The sequence below is a fragment of the Cynocephalus volans genome, chromosome 10 (genome assembly GCF_027409185.1).
Source record: "Cynocephalus volans isolate mCynVol1 chromosome 10, mCynVol1.pri, whole genome shotgun sequence".
NCBI classification, from domain to species: Eukaryota; Metazoa; Chordata; class Mammalia; order Dermoptera; family Cynocephalidae; genus Cynocephalus; species Cynocephalus volans.
The window spans coordinates 115975703-115993548 of NC_084469.1; the positions used below are offsets into that span (position 1 = coordinate 115975703).

At 47.1% G+C, this 17846-nt stretch overlaps 1 protein-coding gene and 1 pseudogene across 1 annotated transcript; one reads left to right on the top strand and one right to left on the bottom strand.

The window, feature by feature from the left end:
- Positions 1 to 7216: 7216 nt before the first annotated feature.
- LOC134389872 (U6atac minor spliceosomal RNA) lies at positions 7217 to 7333 on the top strand (annotated as a pseudogene).
- A 3051-nt stretch (positions 7334 to 10384) lies between these two features.
- LOC134388542 (cytochrome c oxidase subunit 4 isoform 1, mitochondrial) lies at positions 10385 to 17833 on the bottom strand. Its single transcript, XM_063111651.1, has 5 exons — positions 17725 to 17833; positions 16509 to 16582; positions 12263 to 12430; positions 11545 to 11676; positions 10385 to 10642 (listed from the first exon to the last, which is right to left on the bottom strand). Exons 2-5 carry the CDS (start codon positions 16579 to 16581, stop codon positions 10506 to 10508), a joined length of 510 nt encoding a protein of 169 aa, XP_062967721.1. The 5' UTR covers position 16582; positions 17725 to 17833; the 3' UTR covers positions 10385 to 10505.
- Between the last annotated feature and the right edge of the window lie 13 nt (positions 17834 to 17846).

Consider the following 17846-nt stretch of genomic DNA (forward strand, 5'->3'; position numbering starts at 1 on the left):
TAAGCAAAAGAGATGAACCCTGCCCTCTGCCAAGGGCAGCTCGAGCTGGCCCCTGCTGCAAATTTCTTTGAAATCATGTGTTTTATCTTTAAAATTGACTTGGGCTTTTAATTTCATTCTATGGTATATCTGTGTTTGTTTTACTTATAAACAACAAGAACTTCTTTCCAAAACTGAACAAAAATGATGCCCCAAGAAACATGCCCTGTTTATATCTGCGGCTTTTGAGACACTAACCACCCCCACACACACAGACACTGACACCCCCACCCCAACCCCCTCAGGCCACCACCCCATACCCGTTTGGAGGTCCACAGAGCCCAGCGTCAGAAGCACGAACCCAGGCTGTGATGCCACTCTGGAGAAAACACGTCTCTCCTGCAGGGGCTGGGGTCAGGCAAGTGGAAAGCGTGAAGGCCAGGCCTCAGAAGAGGGGGTCTTTGCAGCCTGTGGAACACTGAGGGCAAGGAAGCTGAGCCTGGACTCCGCTGCTCTATTTTTAGAGCCAGAAGGAGGTTACAATAAGAAGGCCCTGAAAAGGTCTCTGGAAACTTCGTTTTCCTTTAAAACCTGGTGTTTCCGATGTGGGGGCTGCATTGCGGAACTGACCAGACCCTGGGTGAGGAGGGGGCAGCAGGGGTTCCAGTCTTGCCTCTGCCAGGCGGACCACGAAGAGCCAACATCTGGCACCTAGTGAGCAATCACTGTGTGTAGCCAGAGGTTAGGGCTTGCCTGTGAGTCATCACAGCTCCCCAGTCAGACGGTGAAATCAAGGCAGGCGGAGGGCAGGCACTTGCTGGGATGCAGGGAGCCAGAGCTCTACCCAGAGCCGGGCCTCCGCAGCAGGGCCTCCTGAGTTCCTATTTCCTCGTTTCTAAAGTGAGCCTTTTACACAAGCCCTCAGACGGCTTCAGCTCTGTTATGTAACACTCATCTTCAGAGAGTGAAAATGGAAAGCAGGTCATGGATAATTTGGTAGCAACACATGTTTGGAAGGTAATTGAAATTTACCAAGCAGATGAAAACGCTTTTTGCTTGACCCTGAGAATGGACACCCCGTCCTTTCCTGGCAGGTGCATGGCATCAAAGAGGAAAGCAACGAAGGTGGAGACCATCCATCTCAAGCTCTCCACTCTGGATGTCAGAAGGGACACCCATGGCCCAACCACGGGGAGCTGAGCTTTGCAGGTGTGCCATGCCAAGAAGGCTGCAAAGGCCAGTGCATCTTTCTGGAAGGTCCATGTCATTCGTAATTTGTGGAAATAATTATTTCTATGTTAAAACAGTGTCATGGAACAAAATAGGAAATTCCCATGGATTTTCAAGATCAACCATAGGACTTCTAAAGAAACTTTACATGCACAGCAGGACAATTCGGGCCACTGCACCATAATCTAGAGAGCACAAGCTGCGGGGGACTCGGACAAGTGCAGGGCCCTGGCGCCACCCAGTGTTCACTTGGGATATGACAGCCAGTTCCACACCACAGCTGTGAATCCAGATTTAAACGCTGACACAGTCCCGGGAAGGGGGTTGCTGTATCAATGGCAACCTCCCACTTAGGAACCTCCCACTTAGGAACCTCCCCACCTCTGGGAGCCTGTTTCAGAAGTTGGGCTCCCACCCCTCTATGAATGGGCTGCTTTGGGTAAGGCGGTGCTTCCTCACCCTCCCTGGCCTCAAAGAGCACCTGAGGGCTTGTTGACCTCAAATTCGTTCCCCTGGAGATTCTGATTCAACAGCTCATCTTTGCAGCCCAGAGATGTGTGCTTTCAACCAGTTTCCAAGGTGATTCTCATGCTCAGGCAACTGATGATGAATGCCGGGAAGCTGTATTAAACCCACATGAGCAGGACTTGAAACCCCACAGATGCATCGAGGGTAAGAGCCTTTAAATAGTTGCCCCGGTCATTCTAATGCGCAGCCAGCACTGCAAGACACTGGGACACAGGCCTGCATCATCATGAATTTCCTAACAAAATTTCAGTGTCCTTAGGAGGGACACCGGATTCTTAACAAAGCTCCCCAGTCACGTGGCCAACCCTTCCGGTAGGCCTGAAACATGGGGTTTCTGGGATGTGTCGGTTGCCAGGTGTCCTGAGTGGACATGTCTGGTGCTTAATGATTTTGTCCTGCTTCTGTTCTGACTGTGTCAGGATGCCCTACATAATATGTTACAAAAAATCGGCAGTTAGAGCTATTTTCTGCCACAGTAGCTGGCACAATTAATGAGTTAAATGACAACACCATGAATGTGGGACTTGAGCGCTAAAACTGGGAAGGTGCAGGGAGAACTGAGACGAGACGGCCGCTCACATCCTCAGACCTGCCTTGGACTTGCATGATTTGGGGTGCAAATGTGTCCATTTTTGAGAGTAGCAGCCAAGGTGTCCATCGATGCTTGAGTGGTCTGTAATCCCCCAAGGATGAAAACTTCGGCTTTCCACACGTATCCACAATCCACGCCCTGGTGGTGCACTGGAGGCAGTTGTACTACGTTTTATGGAGGGAATGGGATTCTTAACAGCCATCCCTGAACGAGGTGCAGCACAGTCTGGGATGGCTCAGGACATAACTGTTCTGCTGGAGACCAGTGGGTATCTGAGTTTAGCTAGCTTTGTTATTGACTTTTGATTTGGTTTGGGGGTGATGGCAAAAAGATGAGGAAGTAGTTTGAAAAGGCCCTTAGAGGTTGACCTGTTCCTAGTGTTTGAACATGTTTATTTAATCAATAAACACTTAGCACCAACTATGTGCCAGGCACTGTACAAGGTGCTCAAGCATAAACAGCCACACTGCATGCATTGATTATATTCTGATGCAGGCTGACCCGGATTCGAATCCCAGTTCTACCTTTACTGGCTGTGTGACCTTGGATAAGTCACTTAACCTCTCTGTGCCTCCATCCCTTAATCTGTAAAATGGGGATAATAATTTCATGGGCTGTGGTTAGGAAGTAATACACACTAGGCAGTAAGACAGGCTCGGACCCAGGTCTGAGTCAGTGACCAAACACCTAATTCCTACATCAGGCTACTTCAAAAATAAAGCCCTTGTATACTGAGTTACAGTGTAGCAATGTCGGAAGCTACATGCAACTGGTTTAAAACCACATTTTTCCAGCGTTGTAAGCCTACATCACACACCTTGCAAACAGTATGTTTTGCGTTCAGGGTCTATGCCAAGTCAGAGTTCATGCAAAGAATCCTGGAGGGTGAAATGAAATTTCCAGCCTGCAGAGGTGGCACCTGCGGGAAGATGTCCTTACAAGCAGGAGGACTCTGCAGGAGGACAGAGCCAAGCAGCTGGAGGAGAGGAAATCTCAGTAACTGCCCTGCTGGGTAGTGGCTTTGGCCACCCTGGAAGTCCCCTGCCTGTGGGTGAAGTGCCACTACAAGAAGAGATGCGTGAAGGGGAAGATGTGTCCATGCCTTGCCCTCTGGGCTGGAGAAAGTTCAAGAAGAAAGCCCCGGCTTGTTCAGTCTTAGTTTCTGGATGTCCCCTCTACACAAACAGAACGGGTTAGGTCTCGAGCGACCTCTGCTGTCCAGAGTTGAGAATGCAGCACACTGAAATACCAAGTCGGAAATTAGGTGGGGGTGATGGTTACACCCTCTGTAAATATTCCTGAAACCACTGGGTTACGCATTTTAAAAGACAAGTTCTGTGTTATGGGAATTATATCTCAATAAAGCTGTCTTTAAAAACAGTAGACAGACTGATCAGCAGCTTAGCGCTGAAAGAGAATCATCAAAGGGAAAGATAACTCAGGGGAAACTGCAGAGTTAAGCATAGAGAGACAAAACGATGCAAAACATAGGAAGAGAGGGTAAGACGTAAAGGATTCAGTGAACAGATCCAACATTATTAACTTGGAGCCCCAGGAGGAGAAAGAGAATGGGGCAGAAGCAAAATCTGAAAAGAAATTGTTGAATTAAAAGGATGCAAAAAGATACACCCACCATGCAAAGAATAAACAAACTATCAGTCAAATTCGACTTTAAGACAAAAAGTATTATTACAAACAGACAAAAACATCAGTAATAAATAGAACAAAATATCAGTAAGAAACAGAACACGGAGACAGAAATATCAGGACTGGCCAGTTAGCTCAGTTGGTTAAAGTGTAGTGTTAGAACACCAAGGTCAAGGGTTCAGATCCCTATACTGGCCAGCCACAAAAAAAAAAAAAAAAAAAAAAGATATATATATGTACACATATCAGTAAGAGACAATATAAACAATTAACAAATATCAGCCCAAATATTAGACACACATAGAACACTGCACACAATGGCTGCAGACCACATGTGGAATGGTAACAAAAATTGTCCACATGCAGAGCCTAAAAATAGGTCTCAACAAAATTCAGAGGCTTGAAATCATACAGAGCGTATTCTCTGACCATAATATAATTAAACTTGAAGTTGATAGCAACAAAGTCACTAGAAAATTCCTATGTGGCTGGAATAGCCCATAAGTCAAAAAAGAAATCCTAGTGGAAATTAGTGTATTTCACTGAACAAGTGAAAAAATCCCTGTATCAAAGGGATTTTTCATAAATTTAAATGCATTTGTTGGGGGGGGGAAGGTTGAAAATTGGTGAGTTTAGAATACAATTCAAGAATTTGAGAAGAATTTAAAACTGATAAAATAAACCTGAAGAAATTAAAAGGAAGTAATAAAGAGCACAAATTAATAAAATAGAAAGTAATGCCGACCCCGTGGCGCACTCAGGAGAGTGCGGCGCTGGGAGCGCAGCAGTGCTCCCACCGTGGGTTCAGATCCTGTACAGGGATGGTCGGTGCACTCACTGGCTGAGCGCGGTGCAGCCGGTCACAAAAAAGACACACACAAAAAAAAAAAAAAAAAGAGGGAGGCGGGAGGGAGCTTTTGGTAAGGGGCAACAATAATCAACCACAATGTATACCGACAAAATAAAATTTTTTTTAAAAAAAAAGGAAAGTCACAATAGAGATTATCATCCAAGCCAAAATTTTTTTGTTAGAAAGACTAATAGAATTGAAGACAACTGGTGAGAAAAAGAGGGAGAGGGAAAGGCAGGAGAGAGAAACTGACTTTGTTAAGTAAGCTTGTTAAAATCTTATGAGTAACCCCTAAAATAAAAATCAGAATGCATAATGTCTCTGTCAGACAGGATACAGTTGCAGGAAACCACTCCAGGAATTTTATGCAGAAAGGGATTTAGTCCAGAGAACTGGGTGCTTACACAATCACAGGAGAGGCTGGAGGAGGCAGTGGGAGCCTGGGCCTTCAGAGGAATTTTAGAAAACTCTCGGAGCTAACGCTGGAGGAACTCTATCTTCCACATGGTTAGACGGGTGGCAGTCCGAGGCTGACGCCATTGCTGTGAATGAGGGTCCCACTGAAGCCACATCACTGCCTCCTGACACCTACCAACACTAGTGACAGACCCTTGAACGCTGCTGCAGAAAACCCAGTACCTCCCCCACTGTGCTTGCAGAAAACACAGTCCTAGCAAGGGGCTCTCTGCTTTACTCCTGCCTTCCAAATCTCCTCCAAGTACATGTAATTCACCCAATCTGCATCCAGAACTTGAGCTGAAAGGGGGCCTGGGAAACGTAGCTTTTAGCTTTCCAGTCTCTGCATTACAGGAAAAGTGAATCGGTCAGAGTCCAGTCAGGAGACAGAAGCCACACTGATTGAACAGAGAGAATTTAATATGCAGAATGTTTAACCAGGTTAAAGTTGTTAACTAGGTCATCAGAAGGGTAAAAAGAGAACTCTGGTTTCATAGAAGCAGTGGCTCAAGAAGTGACTACCACCCCTGGGGCTAAAGAACAAAGGGAAGAGGTTGAAATTGTTAAAACCTAGAAACTTGGGGAGGGACTATGCGGAGCTGAAGCTCAAACCCTGAGGAGGGGTGCAGGTGTGGGAAGAACTGCCTGGCTGCAGCAGGCTGGGGCAGCACTCACAGGAAGAGAGAGCAGCAGACAGGAAACGGATGGGAAGCAGACAGGAAGTAGAAAGAAGCACGCAGGAAGAGCAAGTCCCTCCCCTCCCCTCCAGCCTTCCAGGCTCCCAAGTGCCCCTGTTGTCAGAGCCCAAGCCAGCTGGCCGAGCAGAAATGCAGCGTGCGGCATGCCAGCCCCAGCAACCCTCAGCCCAGCGGGGAAGGGTGGGCTTGGAGCTGACGGACATAACTCACCTGCCACTGTCCATCTCTTTGCCTACCATGCACATTCCTCTGCAATTTATGAACTTCCATACAGTATCAAAACAACTCTATGTCCCCACCAAATAAGATGCAAATATCCTTCACACAAAGGACAACATTCTTACCCTCACCCCAACGTGAGAATTCACTAAATCCCAACAGTGACATATGTACACCTGGGTTATGTGAATTACTCCTCAAAATCAGTCACTGTCCCATCTCAATGTTTTGTTACCTACGGGCTAAACTAAAATTAACCTCCAACAAATGAATGAAATTTAAATACGAGAAGGAATGTAGAAAAGAAAAAATAGTGAATACACACAGGTGCACAGGTGCACACATGCACACACAGGTACACACACGAGCAAGAAAGAAAATATGCATTGGTGCTTTCGTCCTCTTTTCTGAAACTGGCATGAAGCCACAGTCAATATTCATAACTTCTTTCTTCTACTACCCGTTCTGTATGTCCTTTGCCTTTACCCAGGCCTCAGCTGGTTGGGTTTATTTACCTCATGGATTAACCCAAATCTTCATTCATGTAGGGTCTGAGTCCCATGGTGATCCTGCCTTTTTGCTGTCTTTGTAAAGCTACTGTTGAAGTAGTTTTACGTTAACTTTTTATGTTGGACTGGGTAGGTCCAAGAGGAACCCAAGAGAATCCCCTGGGTTCTAGACATAATCTTCCCTGTCCCCACTGTGGAGCACAAACCCAATTTCCCGTGGTAGTCAGGATCGCTCACCTAGTGGAGTGACCCCCTTCTTTCCCTGCTGGCTCAGTGGCATGGGGAGCCCCAGTCATGGCAATCTCAATTTCCAGTTCACAATTTCCAGCCATTGTTGTGTCTCCTCTTAGGAATCAAGGCCTCCAAACCAGCAGAGAAAATGCTCAGAAAGGGGAAACAAAAATCCTGCCAGTGGGTTATTATGATGGTGAAAGGAGCCACCCGACCTCTACCCCTTGAGTGCCCAACCTAAGTACTCACGCTACATTGGTCTCGTAGCAAAAGCATAGAGCTGTAGGAAAGGAAAAGTTAACACTGCCCTTGACAAGGGCAGAGGAGCCTGTGCAACACGCACACAGTTAAAGCACTGCCACCACCCACGTGGCTTTGCCCACTTCCACAATATACCCAGAAGGATTGGAAGCAGGACTCGAACAGATGCTTGTACACCCGTGTTCAAAGCAGCACTATTCACAAGAGCCAAATGGTGGAACAACCCGATGTGCACTAGCAGATGAATGGATAAACAGAATGCGGTCTATCCACACACTGGAGTGTTATTCAGCCATACAAGAGAGAAGCACTGACACACGGCTGCAGCGGGGACAAACCTCGAAGACATTCTGCTGAGTGAAAGAAGTCAGACACAAAAGGTCACATGTGATATGATTCCACTGGTATGAGGTCCCTAGAGTAGTCAAATTCATAGAGACCGAAGGTAGAATGGCGGTGGCCAGGGGCTTGGAGAGGAGGAAATGTGGTTAGTGTTTAATGGAGACAGAGTTTCAGTTTGGAAAGATGAAAAAGTTCTGGAGAGGGATGATGGTGATGGTTGCATGACAGTGTAAATGTGCTTAATGCCACAGAACTATACACTTAAAAATGGTTAAAATGGTAAATTTTATGTTATGTGTATTTTACCACAATAAAAATATTGATTTTTTTTTTAAAAGCATATGCTGCCTTCTGCGAGGTGAAACCCCATCTCTCCAGAGCGTTATTGCCCAGCTGGCCCGGCACTGAGCATTCAGACGGCCATTGCAATTAGGCCGCCCACTTCTGGGTGGGGTGATTGGCACAGTCAGTGGAGCACACAGGCATGAGCCACCCGCCTTAATTCTCCGGCTGTGAAATGGGCTTGGTGATCAGAAGGGACATGTGGGAAGCGTAAGCCTGAAACACCACGGGCAGGGAAGGTGGCTCTGCTTCCAGGCAGTGGGTCTATTCTTGTAAGGAAACATCTCTACCCCCTCCGTGGAGGAAGGGGCCTGATGTAACCAGCCTGCCACCAGGTGCCGCTGAGGCCCTTCTCGTTAAGGGGCCACGTCCAGGCTCGGTGTTGACAAATTCAACACTCAGCAGCAGCGCTTACCAGGGCGATCCTGGGGAAGGGAGTCCACAGTGTCGGGTGTGCACAGCCTCCTTCCCCGCTCCCTGTCACCGTGGCTGCTTGGTGCAGTGCCCAGGGAACAAGCACTGTGGTGCCCTAGGGAGAGCCTGACCACAGCCCCCGCTTCCGCAGACTGTTTTCGTTCCCAAGTATCGCTCTTCACCCGGGGATTTAAACATGTTGGATGGGTGTTAATCCACTACAGTACGTACGGGCATTTCTCATCACAGCTCAAATTCCCTTTCCTGAACTTATAGGATTTTCGGGCTCTCTTCACTTCCCCCATGGTCAATCTGATCGTTACTCTGCAATACGTGTCCCTGTCCTGCAGGGCAGCCAGGAGGGTCCGTGTTGAGAGCAAGAGCACTCCAGCCCCTTCGGGCAGACCTAGGGCCCCCAGCGGTCACCTGCTGCTGGACCACACAACCCCTCCCAGCTCCACCAGATGGTCACTGTCCTTCCTAGTGAGGACCTCGGCTATTACATCCTCAGGTCCACCCTCTGTGCCTTTGGCTCCCTCTGCTTCCTCTGGCACCAACGCAGATGCCATGCAGGGCTTGTGGCCACGGGTAATTTGTCCCCACCCACTTGTATTTGGGGGATCATGGGGGCCTCGGGGGAATATCTCCTCACCTAATATTGTCCATTGGGATTTTGGTTTTGCTATCTAGCACAATTTTTATGTGGGGATTCAAGGAAATTTAAACACTGTTAAATCCAACTTCCCGGGATTTTGGAGTCCCCTCTCCTCTGCATTTTATTGTCTTTGCATCTGCATTCAACCAGTGCTCGAGTGGATTTGCCTTCATGTTTCCAATTCCTTTGCTCACCTTCCCCCCTGCAGCTCACTCATTCCCTCTAAGTTCCGTCTCCTCCTGGACTGTGTCCTTCAGCACTCCCCTCAGCAGTGCTCTTAATCTTTGCCTGTAAATATCTTTGTATTTTTCCCTGCTCTTGGTGAAAGCTCAGAGCACTTCTTCCCATGGCCTGAGGCCCCAGGCGCTCTGCTCTCTGACCTCTCCACCCCACCCTCCAGCCTTCCTCCCCGTCTCAGTGCTTTGCTCCATTGGTCGTCTTTGTGTCCCCTGAACACACTAAGTTCTGTCCTGCTCAGGACCTTAATGTTTGCCATTCTTCGTGCATGAGCTGTCCCCACCTGCCACCCACAACCTCCACTCAAGTTCTGGCATAAGTGGTCCCTTCTCATTCTCCAAGTCTCAGCTTCAATGTCACTAACCACCCTCCACCCCAAACATTCTCTCCTCCAGCCCTTTTAGAGCACTATTTGATCTTTTCATTATTTTGTACAAATGTTTAACTTGGTCTCTGCCCTCCTGTTAACCCATCTCCTCTGGGCAAGCTGCAAGGGTCCCATTTCCCTTTGCAGTCATGGCCGCTTCTCTAGAGCCACTATCTCCTCTCCCCCTTGCTCACTCCTCCCACCAGCACTGGCAGGAGGCCCCTCGCACCAGCCCTCCCTTCTCTGCCCAGCATGCAGGTTCTACTTAAGCATTTGCTCTGCTTCTCCAGGCAGGGTCTCCAGAGGGACCAGCAAGGGGAGCTGGTGGCTTAGGTGGGAGGATTCCGTGACAAGAGTCCTACGAGAGCTTGCCAAGGCCAACATAATGGTCATCAACCCACTGCCTCGACCGGCATTGGCTCTGTTGTTTTTTAAGAGGCCACAAGCAGGCTAAGGGAAACAAGCCCACCACCTAGACCTCAGTCAGGGAGCTCAGGACACAGCTGCCCTTTCTGAGCTGGTGGTCACCAACTCCAACCAAGGCTGACAATTTCAAGGAGGGAGGGATAGTCCGAGAAGAGAAGTGGCTCATGGTAACTTCTGTCGGTCTGGCTACTACGATGGAATCTTACTCTCATAAAATTTTGTCAAAAATACAAAATGTCCTCCACCATAGGATTTTGTTTTTCATTTTTACATAATGTCTCATAATATAGACATTTCATTTATACCCAAAATATATTTACTTCAGACACTTAGCAGAAATGCACTGTTTTAAATAACAGACACTTTCATTCAGTTATCGTCAAAGAATTGGTCACAAAGGATTTCACGTAAACTGGTCATTTATTAGCATTGGTTCTGTTTGCCATAGCAAGTCTCCAGTAAATGAGCTGAGTTACATGAGGTGACAGACCAAAGTGAGTTCAGGTGCACGGACGTGGGCTCTCACTTCTTCCATTCGTTCTTGTCGTAGTCCCACTTGGCAGAGAAGCCCTGGATGGGGTTGACCTTCATGTCAAGCATCCTCTTGGTCTGCATGGCCACCCACTCTTTGTCGAAGGTGTGCGGGACCGGGCCGTACACTGCAGTTCAAAACACAGACTGTTTCCAAGCCAATACCTCCCACAGGGTAGGTCCCCCCAATGCACTGGCCAAGGTCAGCAAAGCCACTTGCTGCTCAACACCCACTTAAACCACAGGCTTTCGTTTCCGAGCACTAACAACTCTTAAAATTTTTTAATTAGACCTTTGTTCATAAAGTTAGCAATAACATAAGTGAAAAGCAAAATGTCTTCTCCATAGGCTGTAGGTCATAGGGTCTACAGGTTAGCATACAGCACAAACAGCCAGCAGAGACTTGGGAGAAGATCAGATGCACAGGCTCAGGTCTGTTCTAACCCATGTCCACATTCAAAAACTGAAAGTACAGGAGTATACCTGTTCTGCCCGAACAGAAAGAACCTGGGAAAGGCTACATTAGAATGAGCAGATGACCCCAACAGTGTCTAAAGAGAAACTACCAGGTCTGAAGCCCCAGAATTCTGGCTGGTAAGAAGCAGTCCCCATAACAGTTGAGAAGGCCATTCAGTGAGTGAGTTCCCTTCTCCTTGCTTGAACCTTAACAAGTTATTTTTTGGTAACTGAGTGGTGAACTGATAAACCAGTACTAAAGATGTGCTCAGCTGTATACAAAGTAGGTAAGTATTTCACTACCAGACAAGTATGGCCGGCTATGAATAAATCAGATTCTGGCTTACAAATTAATCTCCCACAACTTCAGTTAACACAAGAGTTTCCCAAGACCTGGAAAACAATCCCAAGATGGACCCCAGAATGAAGGTACCTTATCTCATGGTTCCAAGGCAGTGTGAAGGCCCCACACCTCCCACAACTGGGCCCCAAAGGCTGGTGCTGTCCTGGCTACCTCCGGGTTCACCCGAGCCCCACTCCAGGCACCCCATGCCCTTCTCCCCTCTCCATTCACCATAGCGCTTCTCCCAGATCACGAAGAGAGCCGTGAAGCCAATGAAGAACAAGGCAGTGCCCACAACCGTCTTCCACTCATTCGTGCTCCTGTTCATCTCGGCAAAGCTCTCTTTGAATTGAATGCGGTACACTGGGGACAGAAAGAACGGCTGTTTGCAGACATAAAGAGTGGAGTGGACCAACCACTCTCTCCTGCACAGGGCTCAACCACTGCCCAAAACAGCACACCCAAAGGAGAAAGCACAGAGCTGAGGGACACCACATCAGCCGAGGCACATACATGTGCCCTAACAAACAGGCGTGGGAGCAGGGCAGGAAGAAAATGCATGGAGTTTGCTTTGGGTGAAGAAAACAACTGTGAAATTATTCCTTCTTTGCATTATAGTGTAAGGGTCTAATGAAGTTGTTTTCCTGACCCTTTCACACTGATGTAAGTGTTCTGCTGACCTTCTTTCAGTGACCTACAGTAAACAAAGTGCTCCCCAGCAGATACACTGAGAGGCTGCAAACACAAGCTCTGCTCCTTCCTGGGGGGTGGGGAGGGGATCCAGCCAGCCTGCAGAGCACAGAAACTGGGGCCCAGGACAGTCCCTCAGAAACCCAGCAGAGAGACCCTCCTGTGCTGTGTTCTCAGCAGCCACCCCAGAAATGAGCAAGTCTCTCTCACACACTTCCAAGTGCTACGGGGTTTGCCTGCAAGTCCCTTCAATACTCACACTCAACTTTTTCATCCATGGAGAGGTTGCTCCAAGAGGCCTTCTCCTTCTCTTTTAAAGCCTTCTGGCTGGCAGACAGGTGCCTGACATGGGCTACGTCAGGCAGGGGATAGTCACGCCGATCAAAGTAACTCGAGAGAGCATAGTCCTCACTCTTCACAACGCTTCCTAGAAAATACATTGGAAAAATATTTGAAAATTCACACAGACTGAAAGCTGCAAACAAGGTGCTACTCCTGAAAACCAAAATAAGCACACCCTAAAGCCCTCAATCATCTCAAGGGGTCATGGCCACTGTTTCAAACAGGCGAAGGACTGTCTTATAGAACAAGGAGCAGCCTTGTCCGGTGTGGCCTTGATGGCAGAATGGGGGTGGTGGGTAGATGACCCACAGTAGAACTTTTCATCAGGAAAACAAAAACCTGCCAGGGGTGACCGCTAAGGAACCTGGTGCCAAGGTGCCCTGAGGCAACACTTCCCACATGAACAGTTATTCATGCAGGGCCAGACCATGGCTCTCAGGGTTCCCTGCCCTGGATGGGAGACTGGACTAGAGGAAAGCCCTTCTGCAAAAGACTCAAACTAATGAGGAAGAATAAAAACAATATAACTCTTATAAAAGAAACACGTGTTCCAAGTTCCGGAAAAAAGACATGAAAAGATGGTTCCTGCAGCATCATTATAGGAATAAGCTGTATCCAACAGAGGGCTGAGTTAGAAATCGTGCTAGCTCCTTAGAAAAGGGTATCATGGAGCCATTTGTTCATTTATTCAACAAGTATTTACCAAGCCTCTACCATAGGCTAAGCATGGTTATAGACATTTGGGATCGTCAGTGAACAAACCAAAGATTTCCACTTTATAGTCTAAGTGAGAAACAAACAATAAACATAACAAATGTGCAAATTACATGCTAGGAAACAGCAGTCCAGAAAAAAAGAGCAGAGCAGAAGGGGAATCTGTAATGTATCGATGGCAGGAAACACGTACAGCACCAGACAAAAGTCCAGTGAACCAGGCAGAGCTGGGAACCCAGGCAGAAAAACAATCATTTACCAGTAAGTCACAGAACAAGAGAAGTATTTTTGTTTTACATTTAAAAAATGTAAATCATGTGCATATACCACATATATACGTAACTGAACACACAAAAACTCCTGGCAAAGTAAACTCTAAATTGTTACAAGTGGGAAGAGGAGACAACTGAGTGGGGATTTCTGCTCTATCTGCTCCTGTTCTTTTTGTGCCTAAAATAAGCATGTTACTTGCATGCTATGCAAGTAACGAGGCAAAAAGTTCAAACAGCAGAAAAGAAAGGATTATCTTAGTATTTAGGGTTTTCTCACTGCCAAAAGCTGTTTCTCCTATTCTATGCTACATCTGCACTTTGTGTTCCTAACTGGTCCAGAGGTAAGACTCCCTGCAAAAATGCTTCACCTCCGCTGGCTTAGACCCCATGACTAAAATTTCCCAAATCTTGTTAACAGTGAAATAAAACATTAAGTCTTAGGCAAAGCAGTGCAATTTCTCTAGATGTTTACCTCAGCCATACAAATAACAAGTGTACTTACATACTTGTACCAGACCTCATCCCAAAAGGACATGAGGTGAAAATGGCCAGAATTTCTAATTAACTCTAACATTCTATTGAAATGATGAGTAAACTAAAAAGAACAGTTGTATACTGAAAATTCTCACCAAGTTCAGCCCCCAAAAAAGTCTCTCAAAGGTTTAACGCACTCAGCTTACACATGAATTGTTAAAAACAGATGTAAACTTGGGTGATGAGAATGTTCTAGAAATGATTGAGATGGTTATGACATAACTCAGAGAATGCATGGTGCTAAAAACCCCTGACATGTACACTTACACGGGTGAATGTACATGAATTACATCTCATTAAACTGTTACAAAGATGTAAACTCTCATAACCTTGAAGCATGCTAACCATAAAATTGTACTTTCTGGAATAAAAATGGCCAATTCATGGTCTCAGGGACTCTTCAGAACTTTGGGCCTGGTCCTCCAGCAAATGACGGGAATACAAAGGTTAATGTACCAAAAATATTCCTCTTAAATAGAGAGAGAGAAGCAAAGGTTTCGCATGTTAATGAACATCTGTCATCTCTGTCTTCAACAAGGACAGATTTATGCTGGGCCTCTGCTGGGGAGGTGAATCTGCACTACTCCACTCACTCAGCTGTGACACCACACAAATATGCCACCGACAATAGTGGCTACCAGTGGCATTCCATACTGCCTTCATACAGTATGTTGAGAATAGGTTCACTTATTGTTCTTGCATGGCTTGTACAATTGAAAGTTTAAAACTAAAGGCCAAGACTTGTCTAAGGCACTACAGCTATTCTTCATTTGCCCACCACATGCAGCACTGAATGAGACAGGCAAGGTCCCTAGCCTCAGCAGGCTTACCCTCTAAAAGGTACAAGCAGACAACACTCAGACACCCAAGCACATGCACATCAGTGCTGCAGGGAGAAACAAAGCAAGGTGATGTGACAAGGAGCATCTTTAGAAGGGGGTCAGGAGAATGGTTAGAGGGGAGCCACCACCCACAACTCGGGCTCTGAGTGTGGAATGAATGCAGGCCAGGTGGCTGGGACAGTGAGCAGGGTGGGGGGAGGTTGGTGGTGTTTTTTAAGAATTAAGTAATGAGATCAGAAAGTCAGGTAAAACTAGTTCTAACAAGGCTGTTTGTAGATGTACTAGGAAAACGAAAAGACCATAGAGTGTTTCGGGAACGTGACTTGTCCTCTGCCAGAAACACAATACCAGAAACATAAGCCATGGCCATTATGCCACCATAAGGAAATAGCAGCTGGCTTCTGGTAAAATTAGAATGACCAAAGGAACATGAAGGAACTTTCTGGGGTGATGGAGATACTTGTTGTATGTCCTGTGGTAGGGGTTACACAACTGCGTGAGCTCGTCAAATCCAGAGATCATTACACCTTAGAAAGGGTGAATCTCACTTTCTGTAAATTACAATTCAAACAAAACTAAACAAAAAGCTAAGGAAATATAGGAGGGGGTTTTCAAAAAGTTCATGGAAAGATTTGTATTATCTTTTAATTCTATTTTTCCACAAACTTTTTTGAACTACCCTCATATCAGCAAAGCCAAATTGGTGTCATAACTAACTTTCCAGGGTTGTAATGGAGTGTTTCTTTCCATATGTATTAACAAAGAAGGAATGTTTATACTCACTTATTCAAATAACGGATATTTCAATAATACTGTTACTAAAATTATCTGTTTTAGAGTCTATGTCCATAGCATTATCCTGGGCAGGAGTATAGATAAATATAAGATGACAATATCATCAACTGAAGAACATTTTCACTAAAAAATCCCCACATAAGGTAGGTTCAGTGAATAGCAGTTACTAGTTATGGAGCCCCCTGACACACAAACCTTGCTCTCCAACCTCACCCACCACCCAAGCCTTGCACCTGACCCTATTCATCCTTCAGTAGCAAAGCCTCTCCTCCAGAAGCCTTCCCTGAATCCCAGGTCAGGCTAAATGCTTCCACTATGGGGCCATCTCTTACTAAAATGCTGTCTTCATCCATTTGTTCCTCTCCAGATCACAAACATTCTCATGAAAATGGTTCATATCTCATATTTCTATTCTCAGTGTCTAACAGTGTCTGGTACAAAGATGCTCAATAAATGCAAAACTCAACTTGCTACATGCCAGGCATGGAACTAAGCTCTTCACATCTGCAGTATTTGAGGTGAGAAAACTGATTCCTAAACTTAAGTAGCCACAACATAATAGAAATGAGACTTAAAACCAGCTGAGGCTAAGAAGTCCATTCTCTTTTGCTTCTATTGCCTCTATGTTATATGTAGAAGGAAGGGAAGTGGCTGGGAGTTTGGGGTGGGGTGGGGTCAGAAATCAAGGTCAGTATGGTAGAGAAGATTTCTTCAAAGGAGTAGAACCTGAATCTGAATAAAATAGGAAGGAAGGGAGGGAAAAGGGGTTGGGGGTGGGGATATCAGTATAAGCAAAGACCCAGACTAGTATTCAATATGATTCATAAACACTCCTTAATCTAGAACTATGCCCTGTTGAAATATTTATATCTCCCTTAAATTCCCTCACCAGCAGAAGCAAGATCTTAGTCACCTTTGTATGGAACTCCAGCACTGGGCCTTACACACAGTATGAGCAAAATGAAATTAGCTCAGCCTATTTAAAAGTAAGAAAAGTCACACTTACCGTGTGCTTGTACACACACCGAGGTGGAAATTGCTCGCTTGCCAATTAGGCTAAATACCCTGGAAGCCAACATTCTGAAAGATAAAAATGTGTACCTTCTCTATGAATGAGGAGTAACACCCATTAGAAATGAGTCTTGTTTTCGCCCCAAAGCATTTTGGAAATGAATACATTCTTTTATTTGCTTCTCCACAACATAAATGATCCATTCTTTATTACTGACTCTGAATTCACAAAATAACCTAGGATGTTTTTCTTAGTAGTCAGCATGTTTTTATGGGACTCCATTATAAGCCAAGTACCATAATATATGCACGTTTTGGGCAATTAACAGCAAATTTGAATTCTTAAAAAAACAAGGAGAAAAAAATGTAATAAAATGACTCTGAAGAAAACAAATCATTCAAGCACTGTGCTGCCATGACAGGCTCCACTTTTGGGGGGGGTCTGGAGGGGTAACAACTCACAGGGATGGTGGCATGCATTGCATTCAACTAAGCATCTGTCTAAAAGCCTAGTATGTGCACGAATTGGAAGAGGCAACCGGAGAAAGCTGCAAATATGGCCCCGGTGCTCTTCCAATCCTACGGACGAGCCGGATGACCCAAGTCTCACCTTGGCCCTCTCTGACTCAACGCCCGTCCACCCTACAAGCCCCCCTTTAAAGCAACCCTTCGGAACCCTGCTGAGGAAGAAAAGGACTCCGAACCCACGGGAGAATACCCACTCAGGGCAGAAAAAACAAGCACGACGTCAGGACTTCTTTTCTCGGGCCCGGCCCGTGCACTCGCGGACGCCGTCCAAGCAGGAAAGCCGAGCGCCTCTCCGTGGCCCCGTTTAACCGGGGAAGGCCGCGCAAAGGCCGTCTGGAGGGGTCAGGGCCGAGGCTGCAGACACAGAGCCCGGGCTCGCGTCCCGGCAGCGGCGCTCTCGGTCAGCGGGCGCTCCAAGGTCAGAGCAAGAGACCGGCCCGCGGCCGCGGCGGGGCAGGGGAGGCCAGGCCGGGAGCTTCGCAGCGGCACAGAAGCCGCGGCCCGACGACCCCCCGATGCCGGAGCCCCCGCGGGCCACCTTCAATGTCACCGGGCTCCGAGGCCCACCGCCGCCTCCCGCTGGTGCCCGGCCGCGGACACGCAAGCAGGACGGCTCCCGCTCCCGGCCCCCGCTCCCGGCCCCGGCCGCCTCGCGGTGCCGCGCCGACCGCCCCCCTCCTCACCTGCCGCCGCCGCCCAGCCTCCGCCCGCCGCGACCACCTCTACGCCCCGGCTGCCTGCGACCGGAAGAGAGCGGGACCGCGCGCGGAGCACCACGGGATCGAGGAGGACTCCGCCCTCACCG